Source organism: Apis florea, unplaced genomic scaffold (assembly GCF_048593485.1).
Source record: "Apis florea isolate Af1SG1 unplaced genomic scaffold, ASM4859348v1 contig_3561_pilon, whole genome shotgun sequence".
Taxonomy (NCBI): domain Eukaryota; kingdom Metazoa; phylum Arthropoda; class Insecta; order Hymenoptera; family Apidae; genus Apis; species Apis florea.
In genome coordinates this window covers 224,631-246,903 of record NW_028256781.1, presented here as the reverse complement: position 1 = coordinate 246,903, position 22,273 = coordinate 224,631, and the positions used below count along the sequence as shown (strand labels likewise).

General features: G+C 44.5%; 1 protein-coding gene across 1 annotated transcript in view; it reads right to left on the bottom strand.

The window, feature by feature from the left end:
- Positions 1 to 5,868: 5,868 nt before the first annotated feature.
- The window catches only part of LOC100870410 (uncharacterized), a 62,977-nt gene continuing 46,572 nt past the window's right edge, over positions 5,869 to 22,273 (bottom strand). The window contains exon 2 of the mRNA XM_086913975.1: positions 5,869 to 7,678. Within this exon, the coding sequence (XP_086770101.1) occupies positions 7,326 to 7,678 (353 nt within the window). The 3' untranslated portion in view covers positions 5,869 to 7,325. The remainder of the gene's footprint in view (positions 7,679 to 22,273) is intronic.

The following is a 22,273-nucleotide window of genomic DNA, read 5'->3' as shown; positions in this document are numbered from 1 at the left end:
TCTCGATCAATTAAAATTTCTTCATTAATCCATCGAATATCATTATACTCGTCGATAAGATTTATCTTCCTTCCTTTAATGTTATAACGTTTATATTTTTCTTTTAGTATAAAATTATAATTCCAAACCAATTAAAAATTATCGGTAAATTGTTGAACGTTTAAAAAAATGACACACACGCGCAGGGACGTACGTTGAGAAGAAATTAAAAATTCCAAAATTTTCTCGATGAAATAATCCGGGAACACTTGAAATGTAAACAGAGGAAAGAGTTGGATCATGAGAACCACTGGGCCGTTTACAATTAAGCAATGTAACCGAGTCGCAGACGCGTGGAGCGTCGTGTGTGGTCCCGGGGTTCGAATCCCACCTCTCCCTTTCCACTCTTTCCACCCGGTACCACCACTCTACCACGATGTCCCCACCACTTGGAGGTTCTCTTCAGCTTCTCTCGTGTTCGTTTTTCTCTTGTTTCTCCTCTCGTGCTCGCCGCGGCTCTTTACCTTCTTCGCTTGATCCCGAAGGTGGTGACTCATCCACCTATAGGCTACCACGAATTCGGGAATTCCTCCTCGTTCCTTGTCGCTTCTCGATCTGACGCGAATTTTTGCGCAACCAGATTTCTATCGAGATCACGGCTAATCTTACGGGGTTCGTTAATACGATCGATAGTTTAGTTCGTGCAATCTTTTTCGATGATCTCTAAATCGAATTTCGAAAATGGAAACAAATTTTGTGGTATTTCGATCGTGCTTCTGTGCTTTCTAGAATTTCAATTTTGAAATTGGAACAGAGTCTTTGAAAAAAATTGGAATACTTTTACTAGAATACTCTTGCAACGCCTCGATTTTACGATATTAACTGGAGAGTTTGGAGAATTTTTTAATTAGGCCGATTCACAAAGATCAACTCTACTCCAATTTCAAAGTTGGCGTCCACGAGGGATGGTTGGAAGGAAATCGAGATTCTTGGAAACAAAACGACTCCTCGCCGTAATTTCTCCCGGCCGACCTCTTTATAATCCATAAAACTTGGCGTGCCTTAGCTTTTAAAACTGGTTCCGATCGTCGAATAGAGCTGTGACGCGCGAGAGTGTCCACAGGCAGACATGTTTGGAGTTCGGACTTGTCCGGAGGCGCGGACGCGTAAAGGTGGACATGACACTAGGAAACTAAATATCGGTCGACCGATCCTATGATTCCCGCGGAGAGTCGGGCCGCTGTCAAAAAGCATCGGCCCGTCCGGACCTATCTCACTTAATTTTCGTTAAAGTCACCGAATCGGGGATCGTCGACAGCCCCGAGATCGTCTTACGTCTCGTCTCGTTCTCTATTCACACTGTGGATCGTGTCGATCATCGATGGTAACGACGGTTCGGAATAAATTGGACCCGATTTCTCACGAGGAAATCCCTAGACGAAATACGAAAACGTCACCTCGCGTTGTCGCCTTGATTCTTCGTCCAACGGATTTCTCGGAAATCGTTAAATCGATACCAACCCGATACCTTCCAAAATTGAAATTCAAATCGCGGATGGCTCGCTCGAAATCGGGTTTCTTTCTCTACCGCGCGTACGTCTCGACACGAACCTGCTACTTTCTGTAACCCGTGTGTTCGTTGCGTGGCAATTAAAAATTCAGATTTACAGCCCAGGTAGAGATATTAAAGATCGGGCAATCATTCCACTCGACCGAGGACGACTTTTCGTTCCCCGTAACCCTTTGCACGGTTAATGAAGAGTTCGCCATATCCCGGGATGGCAGCTGACGTTGCATTCATGCATGAGAGTGCCGCGTCCCGGTCATTTGGCCTGTGGCGCGACTAAAAACAAGGGAGCTCGCTCGAGTTTTGTCCCATCGGTGGCCGGTAACGCGCCTTCCATGGGGACCGGGAGCAGAAGAAAATTTCAGAGGGGACCATCGACCCGGTGGCCCACACATCGAGTTGTCGGAACACGCGGATTGAGCCATTAAAGCCCGCTTCAAGCTGTTTCGGGGAAATTCGCGAGACGGGCGGGGGTTCGTTATTGTTCCTTCTGTCGCAGCAAGTCGGCCCTCTGTCTGGCCCGTTTTCGATCCAAACGGTCGCCACGCGTTTATCGTCCGATCTCTACACGATCCTTTTTACCTATAATACCTCGGATTTCATGTTATTCGAAGTGGTAGGCTATTTTGCACGGCATGCAATTTACATCGCGTATACGATGCTATCTTTTTTGCTTTCGTTTCGAGATTTCGACGATCCGAAAATTCGTTCTTACTCCTTCTTTCGATCTTTATATCCTTCGTGTAATTGTAATAGATTTTTCACCGTTTTTTCTTTTTTTTTTTTATTTATTTATTTTTTTTTTACTCGTCTCTTCGTACGCAGAGTTACAGTGTTCGCTCGTTCGAAATTTCTATATGGGAGGAGGAGATTGTTATCGAATCCTGGCGCTCGTACAAGTATGCTTTCGTTTCACCGCGTGAAACGAGCAACAAATTGCACAACGGTCGGACTTTTACTCGAACGAGCAAAGAACCGCGAGAACAGCGATGGCCAAGCACGCGCGAGACCTTCCACGAGATAATTTATTGGTCAATCAAAATGACGCATGGAGGTATAAGGTGACACGTCAGCGTACACGGCTGACCATTAATTTTAATACCCGTCACCATCAGATCTCCCGACGTTGCTTTCCACGTTGGCTCCCCACTGACGGTGGAGCGTATCCATCGGCATCGGCTACCGTACGACTAATGCCCCGTTCACTAACGACGATCATCCTTGAAGATCTCGCTCTACCGATCTCTCACGGCCGCCACGAATTATTATCCTCCTCTTAATCCTCCATACCTGATCATCGACCTATCCCGATCCCGGTTTCGAGACGTTTTTTCGAGTCGAACAAATTAAAAAGTATTAAATTAAAAATACACGCGCGCAAAGAAAAAGAGGGGAAAGGGAAATCAGTCGTAATCGAGAAAGATTTTCCTTGTAAAGTAAAGAAAACGAGATAAAACAACTTTCACGAGATAAAAGCGAGAAAAGAAACGGACACGAAACATTGACAAAAGGCTCGGGGAGGAGGGACAAAGAAAAGAGAAAAAGGAAACGGCAGAATATAAGCGAGGTATAACGTGGAGAAAAAAAATCACTTGGTTGAGATACGATCGAACGAAAGGGTAAGAGTCGGGATATATCGATGGTACGCCAAGAACGCGACGAGAGGTATGCAAGCACGGTAAGTGCAACGTCGATTGATAGCGACCGTCCCCTTATCTATAAACTATTTCCACGTTTTTTCCCTTTTCTTCTCCATCGGTTTGCTTATCGTTCGTGGCGCGCGCGAACCACGCCAGAATTCAACCACGTTTATTTACGGCTGATTACGCTGAGCTCAATAATTCCCTTCCGCGTTACTTTATTGAGTTCCGTGGACCACGCGCGATTTCCCCTCGCGATTTATGGCGCGAGATAGACCCGATAGACCCGCCTCTGGCTCGTTCCACCGAGTCGACCTCGTATGTAAACAGAGGCTGGACCGTCGGTAATCCCCGACGAATTTGTATGCCGTTCGAGACGAAAAGAAGCTTGCCGCATGCATGCATAAAGAACGGATGACGAAACAAAAGTGTCGTTCGGGGATCAGATCGTCCCCACGAAACGGAAACGAACGATCCCACCGATTATTCGTTTCGCATAATGTTCGAACGCGCATCATCCGATCGATAAAATCCTACTAGATCGATATCTAGTCCGTTTCGTCGGCTATTCCGAAGCATACGTTAACGTGTGCTACGAGACGGGGATGCATAATTTCGAACGAGCTCCTTGTGGCTCCTTATCCGCGTTGGACGAAAACGAAAAAAAGCGCACGATCGGCCAGGAATGTCGAACACCAGGCTCGGTCACAGGGTTAATGTTTGCTTCTCACGTGCCTTCCACTTTTCTTGTATCTCATTTGTAAAGATTCCGGGACAAAGGAGGCACGAAAAATCGTTTGTTGTACGCCTCCTGCGCGGCGCTTGACCCGAACCAATCTCCGCCGGATCCTCGCGCATTCTGGACGGACAGAAGCGCGAGTCTGTCAAGTGGCGCGATTCTAATCTGACAGGGACGTATCGGTTCTTCGCTCCCTCGATTAATGTGGGCCGGCCATTACGAATGTTGGCCCTACGAAGGAAAGATTGCAGAAGAAATTTTATTCGCGTTGTTGCGTTTTTATTCACGATCGTTTCGCCAGCGTTTGCTGACAAAGCGAATCAACGGTGTTGCTTTCGAAGGGAATAAAATATCGCGGGGACTCGTTCAGGTAACCAACTTCCGTCCATCCCTCGAAACAGCAGCTTTTGTAAAAATAAGAATAAAAAATAATCGCCCCTTATTACTCATCACGAGGATCCTAACGCGTAGCTTGTACACTAATGTAGTCTATTACTTACCAGGTATCTTGGCGCATCCGGTCCCTGGACATCCTGGACGATCTTTCGGGGGCGAGGACAAGGACGAGTCCGTTGTCGAAAGTGAAAAATCGGAGGGACGTCGGTTTCCACGATCAAATTATTCATTCGTCGAGTCAACTTCTCTATCTTCCATCTTTCCAAAATCCCTACCCTAACAAAGGCCGTTGTTCCACGTAATTTCAACATTGCCTCGGTGAGTCTTTCGAATCGATCAATCTTCTTTTCAAGAAATTTTCAATTTCTACCGAACGATAATTCCGTAATACGAGCAAATTATTCATTCTTCGTACGTAATACGGCCGATACATGCGAGCGATTCATGCGAGAGACGAAATAAGGGTGAGGGGGGGAGGGGATTGAAATAACGAATGTTAAATGATGTATAAAGTGCGTTAACCGACACCACTCACCGTTCAACACACGCACGCGTATCGCGTTCACGGGTATAAACGTAGGCGTGGCTGGTTTGATATCAACGATGGCCACCTTTCGACTGTAAATCAATCGATATCACGCCGGCAGGAGGGGCTTTTCACGGGGTTTGCACGGGCCTGAAATACGGCTCGGGGGTGGAAGCATGCGCCAAATGCTGAATGCGAATCGACCCGCCCCGAAACCTTTTATCCCGACACCGATCGCCTCTCGCCACTGTCCTTCTCTCCCCCGCCTTCTCTCCCGCCACGGGTCGCGCCGATGGATTTCGATAAACATCTGCCTCGATTGATTCCCTTCTCGGTGTTAATTAGCACGCGTCTAGTACCGGCGATCGATCGCGTTAATGCTCCCGAGATCGGCGATCATCCTGTATTTCGTTCCCTCTCTTAACAGATATTTTGATTGTTTCCATTGTTGTGCTTTATTTTTCTTCTTCATTCGTTAATCCTTGGAATTTAACGGAGTGTTGTGGTATCGTTGATTACAGAGAAGATTGGAAAAGTTTAATATTTTGAAATCGTTAAAATCGAAAATAATTGATAAAAATTGGAATATTTTGAAATAGTATGTCGATAGAAACTTGAGCAATCGTCGATAAATCAATGTGCGCAACACATTCTTGTTAATTTCTTGAACAGAAGAACTTCTTGCGTATAATTTATAATCGAATTCCAAGTTTCGGTGTATTTCTATCTCGAGTAAACTCGAATGTGGGATTTTATAGAAAGAAAGAAAAAAAAAAAAATCTCGTATCTCACTTGGATTCGAAGAACGGAACCGCGTTAATTACTTGGTATCGCGTAATTATTTAGTCGACCGTTTATCAGCATACAGCATCGTCGGTGTCTTTGCCTGAATGTTTGAAAAACATTTATCCCGATCGGTAAACGAACTCTATATATATATATATAGACGGACGAATTATCTGGACCAAAGGAGCAGGATGGATATTAAAGATAGAACATAGTGAACACGTCGATACGTGGCTCATGATAGTGGGAATATTTAATTCGATCTTTAAATAATTCTTACAAGGTATAAGCGCCCGATATTGCATCGAGCCTTCCGTATTAGCATAGGTAAATAAATAACTAAGTTATTTTTAAACAGTCTATCGAGATGACGTTCTCGCTAAGTTTGCGTTTTTATTTACACGACGATTTATCAATCTTTTATTTATATATATATATATAACCTATACATAAGTCGTTTCTATTTATACTTCTCTTCGTACATATACCTCGTATGTATAACGTCTTCTATTGCACATCGCAATTGTACGAATATCTTACAATTTTTACAATAAATTAACGGAACGAAACTAACTTTCGTACATTTCCTTTCTCTCTTCCTCGCAGGCATTCTCTCTTGCACTCACGCATTCATAGCGAAGATTTTTCTCCATTTTCTCATATTCCTCGAGTACCGGGTTTTTTTATCAAAGAACTGTCTGTCTCGTTTTATTATTATTTTTTTTTTCTTCGATCTATTGTTCGCGAGAAAACTGTACAAATGGCACTGTACAACCCATTTCACCGTGACTTGCTCGATTCACGCGTAATCGCGAACGACGCGATTCTTCCGTTCATCATTCATCGCTCGGTTTTTAAATACGTGAAATTTTTACTCGTTTCATAGGAACGTGCGTGCTGATTCCTCCTCATCCTCCCCTCGCTTGTCGATCGAATGATAGTTATCGTTGCGATCACCGTGAGCACGATCACCATCATTCGATTCGTGAAACCGATAAACTCGTGAGCTTTCCCGATTCGTCCAGAAAGAGAATCTCGGGTTAAAGCTGCAGAAGACAAATGAAATTTGAACGTTCGATCGGCGGCGTTGAATTTTCCCACAAATTATTCTCGAATCGTGTATATCGCATAGAAACGGACCGATCATTATTAAACGATCCTTCGATCATTTCCGAGATTCAGAATATCGAGAGTATCTAACGATTGAACGTTAAATTCACTCGTGTTTCTTCCAAACAGAGTTATTTTGCGTGTATCGTTCCGAAAATTAATTTAAACGTCGGACGATTCGATATATATATTTTACTCATAAATGTACGAATTATATTTATTCATCGATAAAAGAGAAATTTTCATTTAACGATTTCTGAGATGAAATCAATCACCCGAAAGAAAGAATTTATCGCTCAATCGATCGATGAAACGAAAAAACGTATCGATCTCTTTGGACAATCAATGATGATCCTTCGCAAAAAAAAAAAAAAAAAAGTTTACAGGAGGAACCTATTAAATTATCTAACTACCAACGTTCATTCCCTTATAACAAACCCATTTTCATCCCCTACTACCGGTTCAACCGCGAGAAATCATCAAATCCCATCCCCTCTCACGAGATCACGAAACGAACAAAGTTTCTCCTCTATCTCACTCTGTATCTTCTTAAACCGAATCATTCGATCGATCCTATTGTCGTCATTTCGCTTGAAGTTCGGCCGCTTGTTCCTCCTCCTCCTTGGTCAACGGAACCGTCGAATGATTGTAAAGCCCCTGGGCCATCAGCTGAAGGGCGAGCGGATTCTTCTGCCCGCTCGCCTTCTTGATCTTCGCCCTCTTGTTCTGAAACCAGATCTTGATTTGCGCCTCGTTCAGGCCCAGATCCCTCGAGAGCTGCTGCCTCCTCCGCTCGGTCAGGTATCGATTCTCCGCGAACTCCCTCTTCAGCCTGGCCAGTTGTTCGCCGCTGAACGCCGTCCTCGGCCGTTTCTCCTCCGGGGTGCCGCCATTGCCACGGCCGTCCGACCTCTTCACCCTTCTCGTGCGCGGACCTGCAACACGGTACGATCCTATTGTCAGCTGATATCTGTCGAAATGTCGGCAGAATTAGTAATTAATCGCGGTCAGAGGGACAAAATCGAACGATACAGCGACGCGCGAATATTCATTTAGCTTATGAGTTTATTTTAATTATCCCTTCCGATAGTATTTTAGAAAATTTCCATCTTATCCCTTCGAAGGAGAATGCGTTGGCTGCGTATTTGTAGAATATTGAAAATTAAACGCGTTTGCACGCGTTTATTTTATTCGTGTTTTCGAGGCTTTCCCTTTGTTTACAATTAAGAATCATCGGTGAAAAGGACAAAAACTCGCTCGTTGAAATATCATCAAATTAGAGAAACTAGCGGGAAAAGAAAAGAATATGAAGGAGGGGAAAAAACAGGCGATGAAAAAGCTAAATTATGTTTAGAGACGACGAGGTATAAAAAGTCGCATCCGTCCTTCGAGAGATGTGTTCAATTATTGCCACTGCTACCAAAGTGATAGATATTTCGAGCGACTGCGTATATCGTCGAATCTCTCGAATAAAACATCCAGAAAAGCTCGACTTTCCGTTACAAGCGTCGACTACCGTATCCCTGTAAACCCTTTCTCTTCTAAACTTCCTCGGGCAAAATATTTTTCCTCGTACATAAATATATAAAAAAAATTATTCTTACGTAACGACTCATAATGGTCGTCCGTGGCCGCGAAGAACATTGATTCAACAAGTTTACGCGCCAATAAATCTGAGGAATTAACGAACCGGCGGCAGGATGGGCGCGCGCTTAGTGACAAACTTTACGACAACTTTTATTGTCTAGTCGGTCTTAACTGCTTTTCCCGTTCAGTGTACAACTGCTGCCATAATAATAAGAGAGGTTCGTTCTTAAGGGAGGAGGAGGAGGAGGAGGAGGTGGCCTTTTTCACCGTGCCAAATAAATGTCCGCTCGACGAGTTGGAATACGAGTTGGCCCACGAATCCTTCTCAACGCGATTTCTTCTCCGTCCGTCTTCGAAGAGTCTTGCCACGAGAGTCTTTCACGGTACTCTCCACCACCGGTCATGCGCAGTTAACACAGACAACACGATCGTAAATCAAACTCCTTATTGTTGTTGTACTCCAGACCGACTAGGACGTGTTGTTACGACTCTCGAGATATTAATCGGTATCTCGGTAAGAGGCAACAAATTATTTTTTCACCTGTGCTAATTGTTATTCCTCGTCCGATTAACGGTACGAAAACCGTTGGATAAAAGTCAGTGCAGTGGCTAGCACGGTGGTGAATAGTCGTGGAATTTTTCGAAAGAAAAAAAAAAAAAAAGAAAAATCTCTTTCATTTTCGATACGATTTATCGATCGGAAGCCGCCCGAGACAATGGAACAAAACGGCGATTGGATAGGCGTGCTCATCGAACGTCAAGCGGGATATAAGTACGCTTCCATTCGACGTTAATAACTCGTCGTAAATATCGTAATGATTATACACCTTGCACGCACGTACACACACGAGAAAGCCACGACTTTTATTATTCCTATGGGCGGGGCGAGGAGATGCAATCTGGGATGATAATCATGCGGAACGACTGATTGTTCCAAGCGAAAAAGTACATATATATATATATATACGCGAGAGTTTCAATTTCGTCTAAACGTGTCTACCGTGTCTCGCTCTCCTTGATCGCGCGAACTGGAAAAATTATGTGCATCGACTCCAAGTACGTACTCGAATAAAGAATTATAATTAAGCCTCTCGACCTCTTTCTTTATGCATTTTATACAAATCTCCACGAATTACCGATCCTCGACCGGAGGATCATGCTTATTAGTAGATATTCCAGATTCTAGCGTGAAGATGGATCATTACTCTCCCTATAATTAATCGTTTTTTAAAACGACGGATGATGATGGACTATCTCTCTCTCTCTCTCTCTCTCTCTCGCTGTGGTGAAAATACATATCATCTTCGTGATATGAAATTTATGCACCTCTATCTCAACTCGGAATTTCCCACCTTTAATTCAAGCTTCTCGCCCCCCAAAGACGAAGCTTCTTTTTTTTCAATCCAACAAAAATTCGTGGAAGCGATCGAGAGAGCGACAGGGCTCGTAAGCCAGTTTCTCGTTCTCCTCTCCGTTCGGAAATGAGCGAGGTAACGAACGGTCGGTCGGCAGTCTAATTACTTAAGCGAAGTAGTCTCGTTGTCGGTGGCAGGAAAGAGGTATTCAGGGGGCCCACTTCTCGCTCTCTCGCCGTTTCCATTTAAGGAACAACCACCCCTCCTCGTCTCGAGGGGTAAAACCAATAACGCTAAGACGCCCTCTTACTCGGCAGCGAGTACATCCCTCGAAAGTACCCCGCATACCGGGGACCACGAACGAACACTAATTTCCTCTCTCCCCTCCTATCTCCTTGAGTTAGACGTCAGCTCAAGACGCGACCTCGCTTCTCGTCGTTTCTCCTCCACGTTTCTCAACGCCACCCTTGATTAACGCCCGCGGGTCATTGTCAGTTCTCGTCACTCGTCGTCACCACCGAACAACGGTAGCAGTTCGTCTTCACGCGGGAGAGTTAGGAAGTCGTCCGAAGACGAAGGAGGAGACGAAATCGAGCAAAAGATCGGCTCGATCGAAGGGAAAGATAATTGAATCGTCGAGGAAGAAAGGAGCAAACATCGAAACTTATATATACCACCGCGTAGAGAAGAAGAACAATGGCGCTGGTTTTTACGTTCCTCGAGGTATTCGCGTCGGCAATTTTACCGATGCGATTCGATTGGCGGAAAAACTCGTCCGGAACAATTAAAACCGCTTCATCATTGTCCTGTCATCCGGAACGTTTTGTCGGCGTTGCCACGGCGTTTCGTCTACGACCCACACGTCCGCGACAGCTAGGCCGATAATATCCCTCTTTGTGCGCCTCGCCTTCGTCTCTTTGCTCGAACACTCGGTTTCCTCCGAACCAGCCTTTGCGTAACGAATCGTAGAAACCTTTGGATCGTTCTCTTTCAGTTTTGCTGCTTGGCTCGCCGGTCACGTTGCTTTTAATTGCACCGGTATCGAGCGAGCCAGTCCTCCAGAGAAGAGAGGGGCACGATTCGAATTGGTCCGGAGGCGATCGGTTGTTGGATTGTCACGGGATGGGAATTCCGTTCCAGATTGGTGGAAAAAGGGGGGAGAGAACGTGGAAATAATTCGTCTTAACCATTATCGATAACCATTAGATTTAGCGAAATCATCTTCCTCTCGAGGGAGGGGGTGGATAAAAACCGGGCGATTCAAATATTGTCTTCGAACGAATTCTTGCGAAGGAGTGCCGCGTTTTTCTCCACGATTCCCCCCCCAAAAAAAAAGAGAATGCGCCAATCTTGGAAACGCATCTCGTTTCTTCTTCCCTCTCCTCCCTCCAACCCCACGAACGAACGAACGTGTTGGAAACGTTACTCTCGCAGAGTACGTTACGGTATCGTATCTCGGGAAATAAAATAATCGTGGCAGAAAAGGAGACCGTTTACAGCGAATTCCTCGAAGCGAACGTAAGAGAGGAACGAAGCGAGTCCTCATAAATTTATCGATCGTTCTTGCAAAACCTCGCGGAGAACGGCGTGAACCTACGAGGACAGCGTTTCAGAACGCTTTTTCCAAGTTTTCCCAAGGTGAATGGAAAGTAATCGGCCATCCTCGATTACACTTCTATTGTATATCGTCACCGTTGCCCTGTCGATCGGCGATTCAAAGGCCGACCCCCCTCCTCCATTTCCATCCACGGGGGAGAAGAAGAGGAAAGCTCTCGACTTGGAATTCCACCGGTGTACGCCGTGCGGACCCCATAAAGCTCGGCCGATAATTACGATCGTAAGTTGGACACGATCGAGTGGCACGATCGCCGCGAATAGCTGTGCGGATCGCGATCGAGCGAGGATCGACGGGGGCCGCGCGAAGTGAGTCGTACACACTGCTATGAATCGCGGTCCGCGGCTACGTGCAATGATCCGAGCCCGGTCTTAAAGCGCCACTAAACTTGCGCGTCACGTTCCTTTTAATTACGTCTGCCAGCGAGGACGGATGGGCGGGGAGGGAGGGACGGTAAGAATTCATTAAACGATACTGTGGAACGAGAGAGAGCTGTGTACCAGTGGGGCAGAAGTGGGACAGGTGGTATCGTATCGTATCGAGAAACCGCGGACTCTGAAAAGAAGACCTTTTTTTTTTTTTTTTTTGTAATAGCGCAGGTGTCCGTAGGGGATCGATGTCGACGGATGAACACTCCCTTTTCCAAGTTTCTTGCGAGTATCAAATTCAGCTCTGGAAATTCGTCCATTAGCGAAAATTGGAGAAAAAAGATTATATTGGAGCGGTGCTTCGTTTATGTTAGCATTCTCTTATGTATCTTCGAATGTATACTCGAATTAAATCATTCCTCCCTGGATCGAGAGGGGATTCTTCTGCTGTTCGGGGGGAGGGGGAGGGACAAGCTCGTATCGAACGTTTAAATACCATCGGAAGGTGGTTATAGGTAGCACGTTGCTCTGCCTATAACAGAAATCAATTAAGAGGTCGGAAAATTTATCGCGGCTCTATACAGAGACCGGCTTGCAGGAACAGTTTCTCAATACCGGCCAGCCTTCGCGTTGTCCCGCGGCGTGTCGCGATCCCTCGCTCGCAATTATCAATTCTAATTAACGATCGTCGCGTCCAGAGTTTCATTATTGTTTTTAATTACCAGTCAGCCTCCTCGTTTCTCTTTTAAATCACCGTTAATGAAACTATCCACTCGAGTCACCCATCTCTTTTTCCCAACGATCGCCTTCCACGTGAATCCCTGTTGAACGAAAGAAACGACGCTCGTCCTTGGTCAGATGTCTCTGCTGAATCCCGTATTATCCCGTGTTCAATCGTGCTCGATTCGAATTGGCCGAATCGATAATCGTCGTTAATAATGCAAGATGAACGAGTTAAAGAATCGAAATCGGGCGAAGGAAAGGATGAAGGAGGATTATGCGGTTTGGCCGATTTTCCATCCGTTTGGATTAAATCGCGGCTAACGATTTAAGAAAACGTACGAACGGATATATCCTTGCGTTTATTAAAAATTAATTAGCCTTCGTTGGCCTCCCGTGTGGAGAGAAATTAAACGCGCAATTAAGGAACGATCGCCGCAGGGGGGATTCGAATGCACGGGAAATATCGGGAATACTGGCGCGGTTCACGTGGGAAATCCGATAGAATGGATCTCTGCGCGCACGCAAAGGAATTTTCGAGCGGATAACTGGTTCCTATGAATATCCTTTTTCTCTTGACCACGAATGGGATAAGATCGGGAATTCTTTTTTTCTTTGCTTCTGATTCAATGATTCTTCCGAGTATACGAAGTCAACAAGGATATTTATGCTTCGTTCAAAACGAAAAGAAATAAGAAGAATAATTCTATCGAATACAGATTTGCAATCATTTCGATGCGCGATTCAAGACCCTTCCTCGAAAACTCTTCAAGCTCTCGCGATGAATAATGGATTTTTTTGACTGGCTCGATTTTTCGAAAGGAAAGATCGCGTTCGTTTCCGCGAATCTAATCTAATCGTCACGTCGGACAAGTCGAGGCCCTCGTTTGAGTTATTGCTCGGGACAAACGAGGCTAAGTGTGTCGACACGGCCTTCTCTTCTCCCGTTTCGAGAGAAGTATTTACAGCTTCGAATCGACGGTTTCTTTCGACGGGATCTCGACGGAGACGTGTTTGCATCCGATCGAGATTATTCAATATCAATCCGGGAGGTCAGATTCGAAGATAATTCGAACCTGTTAGTTCGTTAGTTTTCACATCGCGGAAACGAGTGAAATGTCATTCGGGGAATTAAGATCTCTTCGTCTCTCCATTGATGGCCACCTGTCCCGGCCGTGATTTTCATGTCGGCTGCTTTTTGCCGCGAGCGGAATATTACGCGGTGGAAAAAAGTTGGTTCAATTACCGGCCGGTAAATTAAGTATACGCTGTGTATAGATCTTATAATGCGATCACTGTGTATATATATATACATATATATATATATATATACAGGTGGAAAAAATTTAAGAGATGATTCTCTGAAAACGAAATTGCGTAATTACGTAATCCGTCCGAAAATTATTTTTCAAAATTATTGTTCACGAGCTGGATGAAACGCGATTTTACTTAAGCTTCTAGAAACTATTTTCGATATTTTATAAATGTGTATATATATATATATATATCTTTGTCCGAGCATCTTGATGTAATTTTCTCTCTCTCTCTCTCTCTCTCTTCTCGACGCAAGAAGCTTGAAAGGATAAAACGAATGGCCGCGAATGATCGATGGATCGTGAAAAGTATAATAGTCGTTCCAAGGTTGAAGGAACAAGCGTGAACATTAATGGCTTCGGGAAAGCTCACGTTCGTCCGGGTGCCGTTTTCGTCATAGTATAGTCCCGCCTACAGAGGCCGAGAGCGTACGAGAGCTTACGTACACTCCTCTTAACAGTCGTGGCTCGTTACTTACTTCGTCCTGAGAACAAAAAAAGAAAAAACACACCGGTTAAAAAAGCATGATCGTGGACAAGCATTTCATTAATAATAATCAATTATCCATTTCTCGCGTGGAGATCGCTCCGTTCCCCGCCGATAAACCTCGAACGGGGGAAGGGAACGGCGGGGGCATTTATCGCGTACCTCCTATCGGCCCTAACGTCAATTAACGGAACGACGATAATGATTTACGATTGGCCGCGTTTCGCGTCGATCGGCAACGATCCCGCCTTCTCCGTTTCGATCGTTGCGTTCTCTTCTTTCCGAAACAACTCGTTTCGAGGAAATAATGATAACGAATGGAAAAGTCGTGCCGTTGGCCTTCGTTTCTTGGAGAAACACTCGAAAACTCGCTGCTTTGATACACAGGTTGAATCAGGATCGGGTAAAAACCGGTGCTGCGTATTCGATCGCACGAAAGTCGCGTTCCACGCAAATGGTTGGAATCTAGCTGCGGGAGCATTGTCGTCCAAGGTGGAATAATAACGGGACGGTTTGATGGAAACGGTGGGTAAACCGCCGATTTTATTCCACGCGATCGCTCACATTTTTACACGGCAACTCGTTAAGGCGTAATACGCGGGGGTCGTACGTGGAATCGTACGAAAAGCAGTCGTGCCCCGCGATCGTACCCATAACCATAAATAATGACCATTGATTGGTCACCGGCCGATCGTTACCCGCCGCTACGTGACTGCGTTTACGTTTCCACGGGTCGTTAGTTCGTTTCCATTAAGGCGCGGTTCCCTTGGTCTCGCTTCTGTTCGTTTCCCTCCATTTTGTTCGAGCCGATAAAGATTCGATCAAACGAATCCTCTCCCCGCGATCTTAGAAAAATCGGATAACAAAACCTCGCCTTTTCTTTCCAGTAATCTATCTCGCGAATCCCCCCCCTCCTCCCCACTTCGAATACGCTTGGAATTCGAGCTCGTGCGCGTTTTAATTCTCTCGTTTCAATTTTATCGCCAACGCTCGATTCGTTCGAATATTATCGAGAATAATCTTCCCCGTGAAAAATCTTCCTTCGACCCCGTTAGTTCGAATAAATTAAACCGATGCTTAGCTAATTTGAATTTAACGGGGTGATAAAAATCCATTTTGTCTTATCGTAAATTTACCCATTAGCTGGGAAGAGATAAGGGGAATGGAATTGAAACGGAGAAGAAGGAATTAACGAGGGAAAATATGGGTTTCTAAAATCGGTGAAAGGACGGGATTATCGATTGGAAAAAGTATTTTTAGATCTCTTAGTTATTGTCTTGTACGATCGTTGGCGCGGAAATATCGGGGCGGGCGGCTTAATCACGTCTTCGCGAGGCTGCCAATTTCAACGCGGAGGCAGGCGGATATTTGTTTACACGTAACAAATGGGGGAGGAGGAACGATTGCGATCGCGAGAACCATTTCGCAGTTTAAAGTGGGCAGATGGTTAGCGGGCATACATTAAGAACGATGATGAATAGAAATTCGTAAATAATATATTGCTCGAAAGGACGATTAATGATTTCATTCTTGGCTCCGCTTCTTGGAGCCGGTTCTTCCGGTGTGAAATCCACTGCGAACCGCCTTCAAAGATTTTCTACCGTATATACGCGCGTGTGTGTTCAAAGTAGAAGAACAAACTCTTTACTCTTTTAATTCCTTATTTCGAATTTTCAAACTCTTTAGAATCCCTTTGGAATTCGAGGTGATGTTTTGACGCAGTTCGATCAAGCGAGCTGACACAGCGCGCAGTGTCTAAAAATAGAGCGTATCATTGAAATCGATTGGCCGGAACGTTGATCTTTCGTCGCCGTATGCGACGAATATCAAAGATACGAGAGATAAAAGAGCGGACAATTCACAACGCGTTGCACGATGTTCAACATTGTTTCGATCCATGCATGCGAAATCGTTCGATTCGTTGTTCTTTATTAATTATTACGTTAAAACTGGACCGTTATCGTCCAACGAATCGTTACAATCTGATCTTTATCTGATCGTTCGATAAAAAGATATCGGTGTTACGTGTCGTGCTTCCATTCGAATTATCCTTGTTATATTGGATTAAAATTAATCCAATTATTCGACGAGTTGAGGTAATTCTTCTATTAATCTTCTCTTCCTTTCGTTTGCCTTTTGGAATTCATTCAGAGATATTCTATTCTTTTTTTTTTTTTTTTTTTTGAATGCATTTATTCGTAAACTCGTATTATCTCCACATCGAATCGAAAATTCTTTTCGATCGTTTCACGCGATCGAATTGTTCTTTTACCCGCGTATCCCATGGCGGGATACGGCCGATTTCTAAATCATAATGCATACCGATATCGTCGATCATGCGGTTCGAGTTATCCAGCCAAGATATTAATAACCATCATCCATAGCGATTACGGTTCTCCGTGAACGATGAATAGCTGTCCATTCGACATCGGCCGATACCCGTTCCCACGATAAACGTCGTCGTTTTCAATAATCCTAACGTTTGAAGGGCGTTGCTCGCCGATCCAAGTCGCTCGTTCATACCATCTTGGGGCGAATGACGAGTTCTCGAGTTGAAGATAGCTCCTTTTTCGAAATATATTCGCACGCGTATCGAGTGACGGTGAGGTATACAGGGTATCCCCTCTTAAAGCGGGGATCCTCAAAAATTTGAAATTTTTCACACGCGAAATTATTCGAAATAAAAGTTGAAAAACTATCGAAATTGAAATGGTTATATAAGAAGATTCAGATAAGATGGGAGTTTAATTATTGAAGAATTTCATGAAAAGAAAAAAAAAAAAAAAAAAGAAAAGAAAAGAAAAAAAAACTCAAAAGTCTTTATTTCTTCGTGAATAGCGATTAAACGTAATTACGATCTGCGAATGCACAAACGAGGCTTGAGAACGGGTCGTTAACGATTCATTTACACAGGCTAACGCAGAGATTTAAAATAGTTAACCGCATAGGACGCGAGATAAAAATGATTATTACGATAATGGAAATGCATAAAGTGATGCAACTCGCGCCGTACGTACGAGCATCGACTTTATAAATCGAATTCTGTGGACGAACGTGGACAAATCAATTAACCGCTTCGTCGTTAATTTGAGTACCTCATAACGTGATGCATTTACTCGTGACGTGTACACGTGTCGTCTGGCCATTTAAGCGCGTTTACAATTACAAATCGTGCAGGAGACACCGACATGCCTGTTGACGGCATGTGTTGCTCGCGCTTTCGCTTTTACGGAAATCTATTAGGTTATTCTATAAATAATATACGTTCTGAAAAAAAAAAAAAAAAACACTCGTTATATCATTAATCCACGATATATATTTTCCTCTTATCTTTCAAAACTTTCAAATTCTCTATCCACGATCGTTTTCATTTCACGATCCTCCGATTATTCTTAAAAAAAGAAAGAAAGAAAGAAAAACCAGCATCGATGTATGGTTTTCTCGCGTCGCAAGATTTCAAAAATCTTGCACGATCTCCAAGAACTCGAGAAATATAAAATATAAACGCGACGTGAGACGCGTGACACGAAACTCGTTCGTTGCTTGCTTGTTCGATCGATTGATCTTATATTCGGACGATCCTTTCTTAATGTATAAGCACGTTGTATAATAGAGGAGAAGAAAGAGAGAGACTTCAAAGAATACAACAGATATTTTGGACGATGGCCATTTGGACGTCAAAATCGCGCTCGGTCGATGGTCCTCTGATGGCTCAATCCAGGCTTTTCGATAAATAAATACGTTCTTCGTTCGAACGTCTATTATTGTTAATTAACCGGTTCCGTCTAATAGGATTAACGCGCAATAAATCACGTTTATTCCGCGCGAAACCGATATTACATTACGATCGGTGTACATAAGCGGACGTTTTAATGAAAACGTTTGGAAGAATTGCACGGAATCGTACGAAATAATTAGAAAATGGATACAGCTCGATTACGATTTTCACGATCCAAGGATATACAGATTTTCCACGGATCGATCCATCACGATGATTAAATGGATCAAGGGAAGGACCTGGATCACGAACCTCGCTCTTCTCTTCCCTTGTCGTATTTCTCATTATTATTTCTCCAGAAAAGATCAAAGGCCAATTACCGTCTCGTCCAATTTCGACAAAAAACAAACAAACAAACAAACATTTTCAAACGAAATCGAAAATTGAAGCAGACAAAATTAGCTCCAAATTAATAGCTCACACTCCTCTCTCTAATTCGCGCTTATGGCGCTCTAATTTTATCGACCAACCACGAATTCTGCTCGATCGTACCTCGAGTTATAGCTCCTATTCCTTCCGCGCGGAAGCGGAAGGAAGCGGCAAACATCTCGACTAATCACGGCTTTGCCTCCCCACTCGGCTTGTCCGAATCAAGCCACGCCGACAGATCCCTCCCTCTTCACTCCTCAACATTTTCGACGAATCTCGCGAATGCATCGGTTGGAACGCGTTTCACTTTCCCTTAAACGAGGACTGACTTATCTGATCCCGGCCGGTCAGGTCAATAGCATAGGAATGCGGTGCAATTAGTATCTCATTAGACTGTGCTTGCGACCAGTTCCTCCGTTTCAGCATTAGAAACGTCATCCTGTCTCGAAACCACCTCTCCCTCCTTCCAAACGCATTCGATCCTCGAACGACGCACCGTCCAACATGAAAGTTCGATCGAATTTCTCGACGATCCATTCGAGGTTCCAGAGTCTCATTAGGTAATCAACTTCATCCTCGCACTCGAAAATACAATAATACTCTCTCTCCCTTTTCCCTCGAGAGAATTGTCTCGAGGAAGTCGATGATCCAAAGTCGAGACAAAGTAAACCACTCCCGCCTCTGTGTACAGAAGCTCGACCCGACCGAGACGAATTAGCGAGAGGCTCGGCGAAAATCGCGAGTATCGGGCTTCGTGTTGCGCGCAAAAGCGGCTCAACTTGGGAGGAGGACGTGTGGAGAGAAAAAGAAAAGGGGAGGAAGGAAGGAAGGAAGGAAGGAAGGAAGGAAGGAAGGAAAGAAAAGAGAGAAAGAAACGGAAAACCGGAATGAGACGTGACGGAGGAGAATACGGGAATAGAAACAAAATACGAGGCTTTCGTTTTACCGATGGATAAATATAGAAGTTTCGTTGGAACAATAAACGTTTCCTCGAGCGAGAATCGGCCACCTGGAAACGGTTCTCGCGAAAGAAAAACTTTTTTTCCCCTTTCATCGGGGATTTGTTTCCCGCGATAACGCTTCCCGGGAATCGTCCGCGGCCCCCTCCCAAACGAGAAAACTCGCCAACAAATTGGCATAAAGGAGCAATGAATTTTTTGCGCTTATTAACCGCTTTCATTCAAACGATTCCGCCCGAGCCGAGGAGCTGGGAAAGAGCCGTGGCCGGAAACGAGTAACTCATTTCAACTCGACTCGACTCGTGGGTAGAACTGGCGGAGGAGCTATGTTTGGTATTTTTGCTCGGTTAACTTGTCGAGTGGTTTTCCTCGGTGCAATTGTTTAGCGAGAACGTTTTCCAAATTGGCATCATTCGAATCATTCGATCGTACTTGAAATCGAGCAAATTTAAATTTAACCTATCCTTCAACTTAAGAGATTACATCACTTTCTCGCAAGAGAAAATACACAAATATAAATATTTTACTCGAAGATAAAAATTGGCATAACAATCTGTTCCTGTTATCAACCCCTTCCCGAAACTTGTAAACTTTCTTCTTATCCCAGATGCCTATATTTAATTTCCGCGTACAACTGACTCGATCGCTATCCGCAACAATCGTTCCCTTTCAAACAAAATTATTCATCATCCCCCTCCCCTCCGCCCGTTCTATCAATGGAACAAGCTCGTTGAATACCACTGAGCCAGTCCACTACAAAGCGAGGCGATTACGCAACGATATCGCATTGAACTATCAACGTCCACTTATTAACAAAGGCAAAAATGCGCGGCGAGTGAGCCAGGTCTCTCTCCGCGTGTGTGCGCGCGCGTGCGTGCGGAAGAGCGAGAGTGGAAGCGAGCCGGGACGGCAAGCGAGGTGGGACGAGGAGAGAGGCGAGAAGGGAGACAAGGAGAGGGCCGAGTAAACGGCGGGTGCACGAGAGAAGGAGATAACCGCGGGGTCGGGCCGGGTGGTTGAAATTAATGTTGCCCGCTTAATTGGAGCCACCGAGGAGTGTGCGTGTGGTCAAAGCGGTTCTCAACCGCCGCTTTCTTCCCTCTCTCGTTTCACCAGAGCCGAGATTTATAAAGAGAGAGAGAGAGAGAGAGTCATCGTTATTTGCGAAATATGGAACATTCGACGACGCGATTCATTCGTCACAGCGAAAATTTTCCTGACGCTTTTCTTTTCTTTTTTTTTTTCGTATCCTCGAAGGGTCCTCGAAGGGTTTCTTCGTTCGTTCGTTCGTTCGTTCGTTCGTCAGGGTTGAGAGAAAGTGGCGTATACGCGCGTCAGATGCAAAGTTTCGAGGAATGGTTCGGAAGATGGACGGCAGGTGCATTAGCCGGCTGCGTTGAATAGTGACAACGAGCGTGCACGATAAACTTCCAAACGCGTTTTCGAGAATGTTTCCAGAAATTCATTCCGTCAAGCTTCAGTTTGTGTATTGCGAATACTGGTAGTTTTGATTATTACACAAACAAACTAATTCATCTCGAAAAGAAGAATCGTTAAACGAGAAACAAACCCAAAGCAAGTTAACTTAACCTAATATTCGACTTGTCCTACGGCTAACTAAACCGTTTTCTAAATATACCAACGTTCCAATTCCCTGACCGGTTCTCACCCCAAAGCGCCTACTCCCAACCTAGGCAAGCCATCAGTGCCGAAAGGAAAAGTGGCGTGAAACGACAGAGGCAGGCGGAGGCGGAGGAACACACGCGTGTAGAGGAAAGTCTCCCTCTCTCTCTGCGCACGATCCTCATCTCGCGGCCATCGAGAGGGGACCACGGGGTCCCCCTTTGCTTATTGTTACTTACTGCTTACGGGGTTTCGGCACGCGAGCGGACCTAATGTGTTAATATAACGTATGGGGGGATTGGCGGATACGCGCCTACGTACCCTGGCGCGGTGCGCATTGGCCAAGGCCATAAAATCGACCCACCCGATCCACGCCACCATTCCATCCACCGATTCGAATCGCCGCAATTGTATTCATGGGGGTTAAACACGTTCACGACGAGTCGCGTTCGAGTCGTCATCGAGTTGTTTATGCAACGTATGGAATAAGAATCGTAAAACTGCAGAGAGAAGAGATTTCGTGACGGCCAGGTGTGTTTGAATATTTTTAATCGAATTCTTTTCTTTTTCTTCTATTTTCGAATTTAATTTCTCATCCATCGTCCATCGTTATTGGAACATCGATACGCGATATTTCTTTCTTGGAACAGTCGTAAGAAATCTTCAAGGAGGTACGAGGCGATTATTTTAGAATTTCCGTTTTATGAAAATTGGATGTAGCTCGACACATTGTCGGATGTAATATTTTACGCGAGGCGAAGACAGGTGTTGCGGGAAAATTATTTGTCGTATTTGCAGGAAACAATCTGATACGCGTTTACCGTGTTACGTGTCATCTGTCCTCCTCCGCAAGTAACGAACGAATGCAATTTTATGCAATTTGTTTATCTAATAATCGTGGATCTCGATAATTTTGCCCATTTTGAAAAATTCGACAGCACGAAGGGGAAAGTGAATTTAATAATCGCTGGAATCGATAATAATAGTAATAACTATTTGAACGCGTTGGAATTCGAAAATGTTTCATTTACGAGTCGCATGAATGTTTTTGAAGTGCATCGTCGTCGAAACGAGGACATCTCGATTCTTTTTTTTTTTTTTTTTTTGTTTCCGTTTTTCGTCGACGACGCACCGAGATAGTAGCAGTTGGCGAATTATTCCGGCCAATTTGCATGAATCGCATTTACATGAAATCGCTATCAAGATTTGTCTTTCGCGTCACTATGGAAGAGATTACGGCGACGCATCAATCATCATTTTACAGAATTATCGTTCTCCGTGATGTAACACTTCACCGCCTGAACGAGCCAACAGTTTGCCGGAATTTTATTTACGCTTCGAGCATCTTCTAGAAAC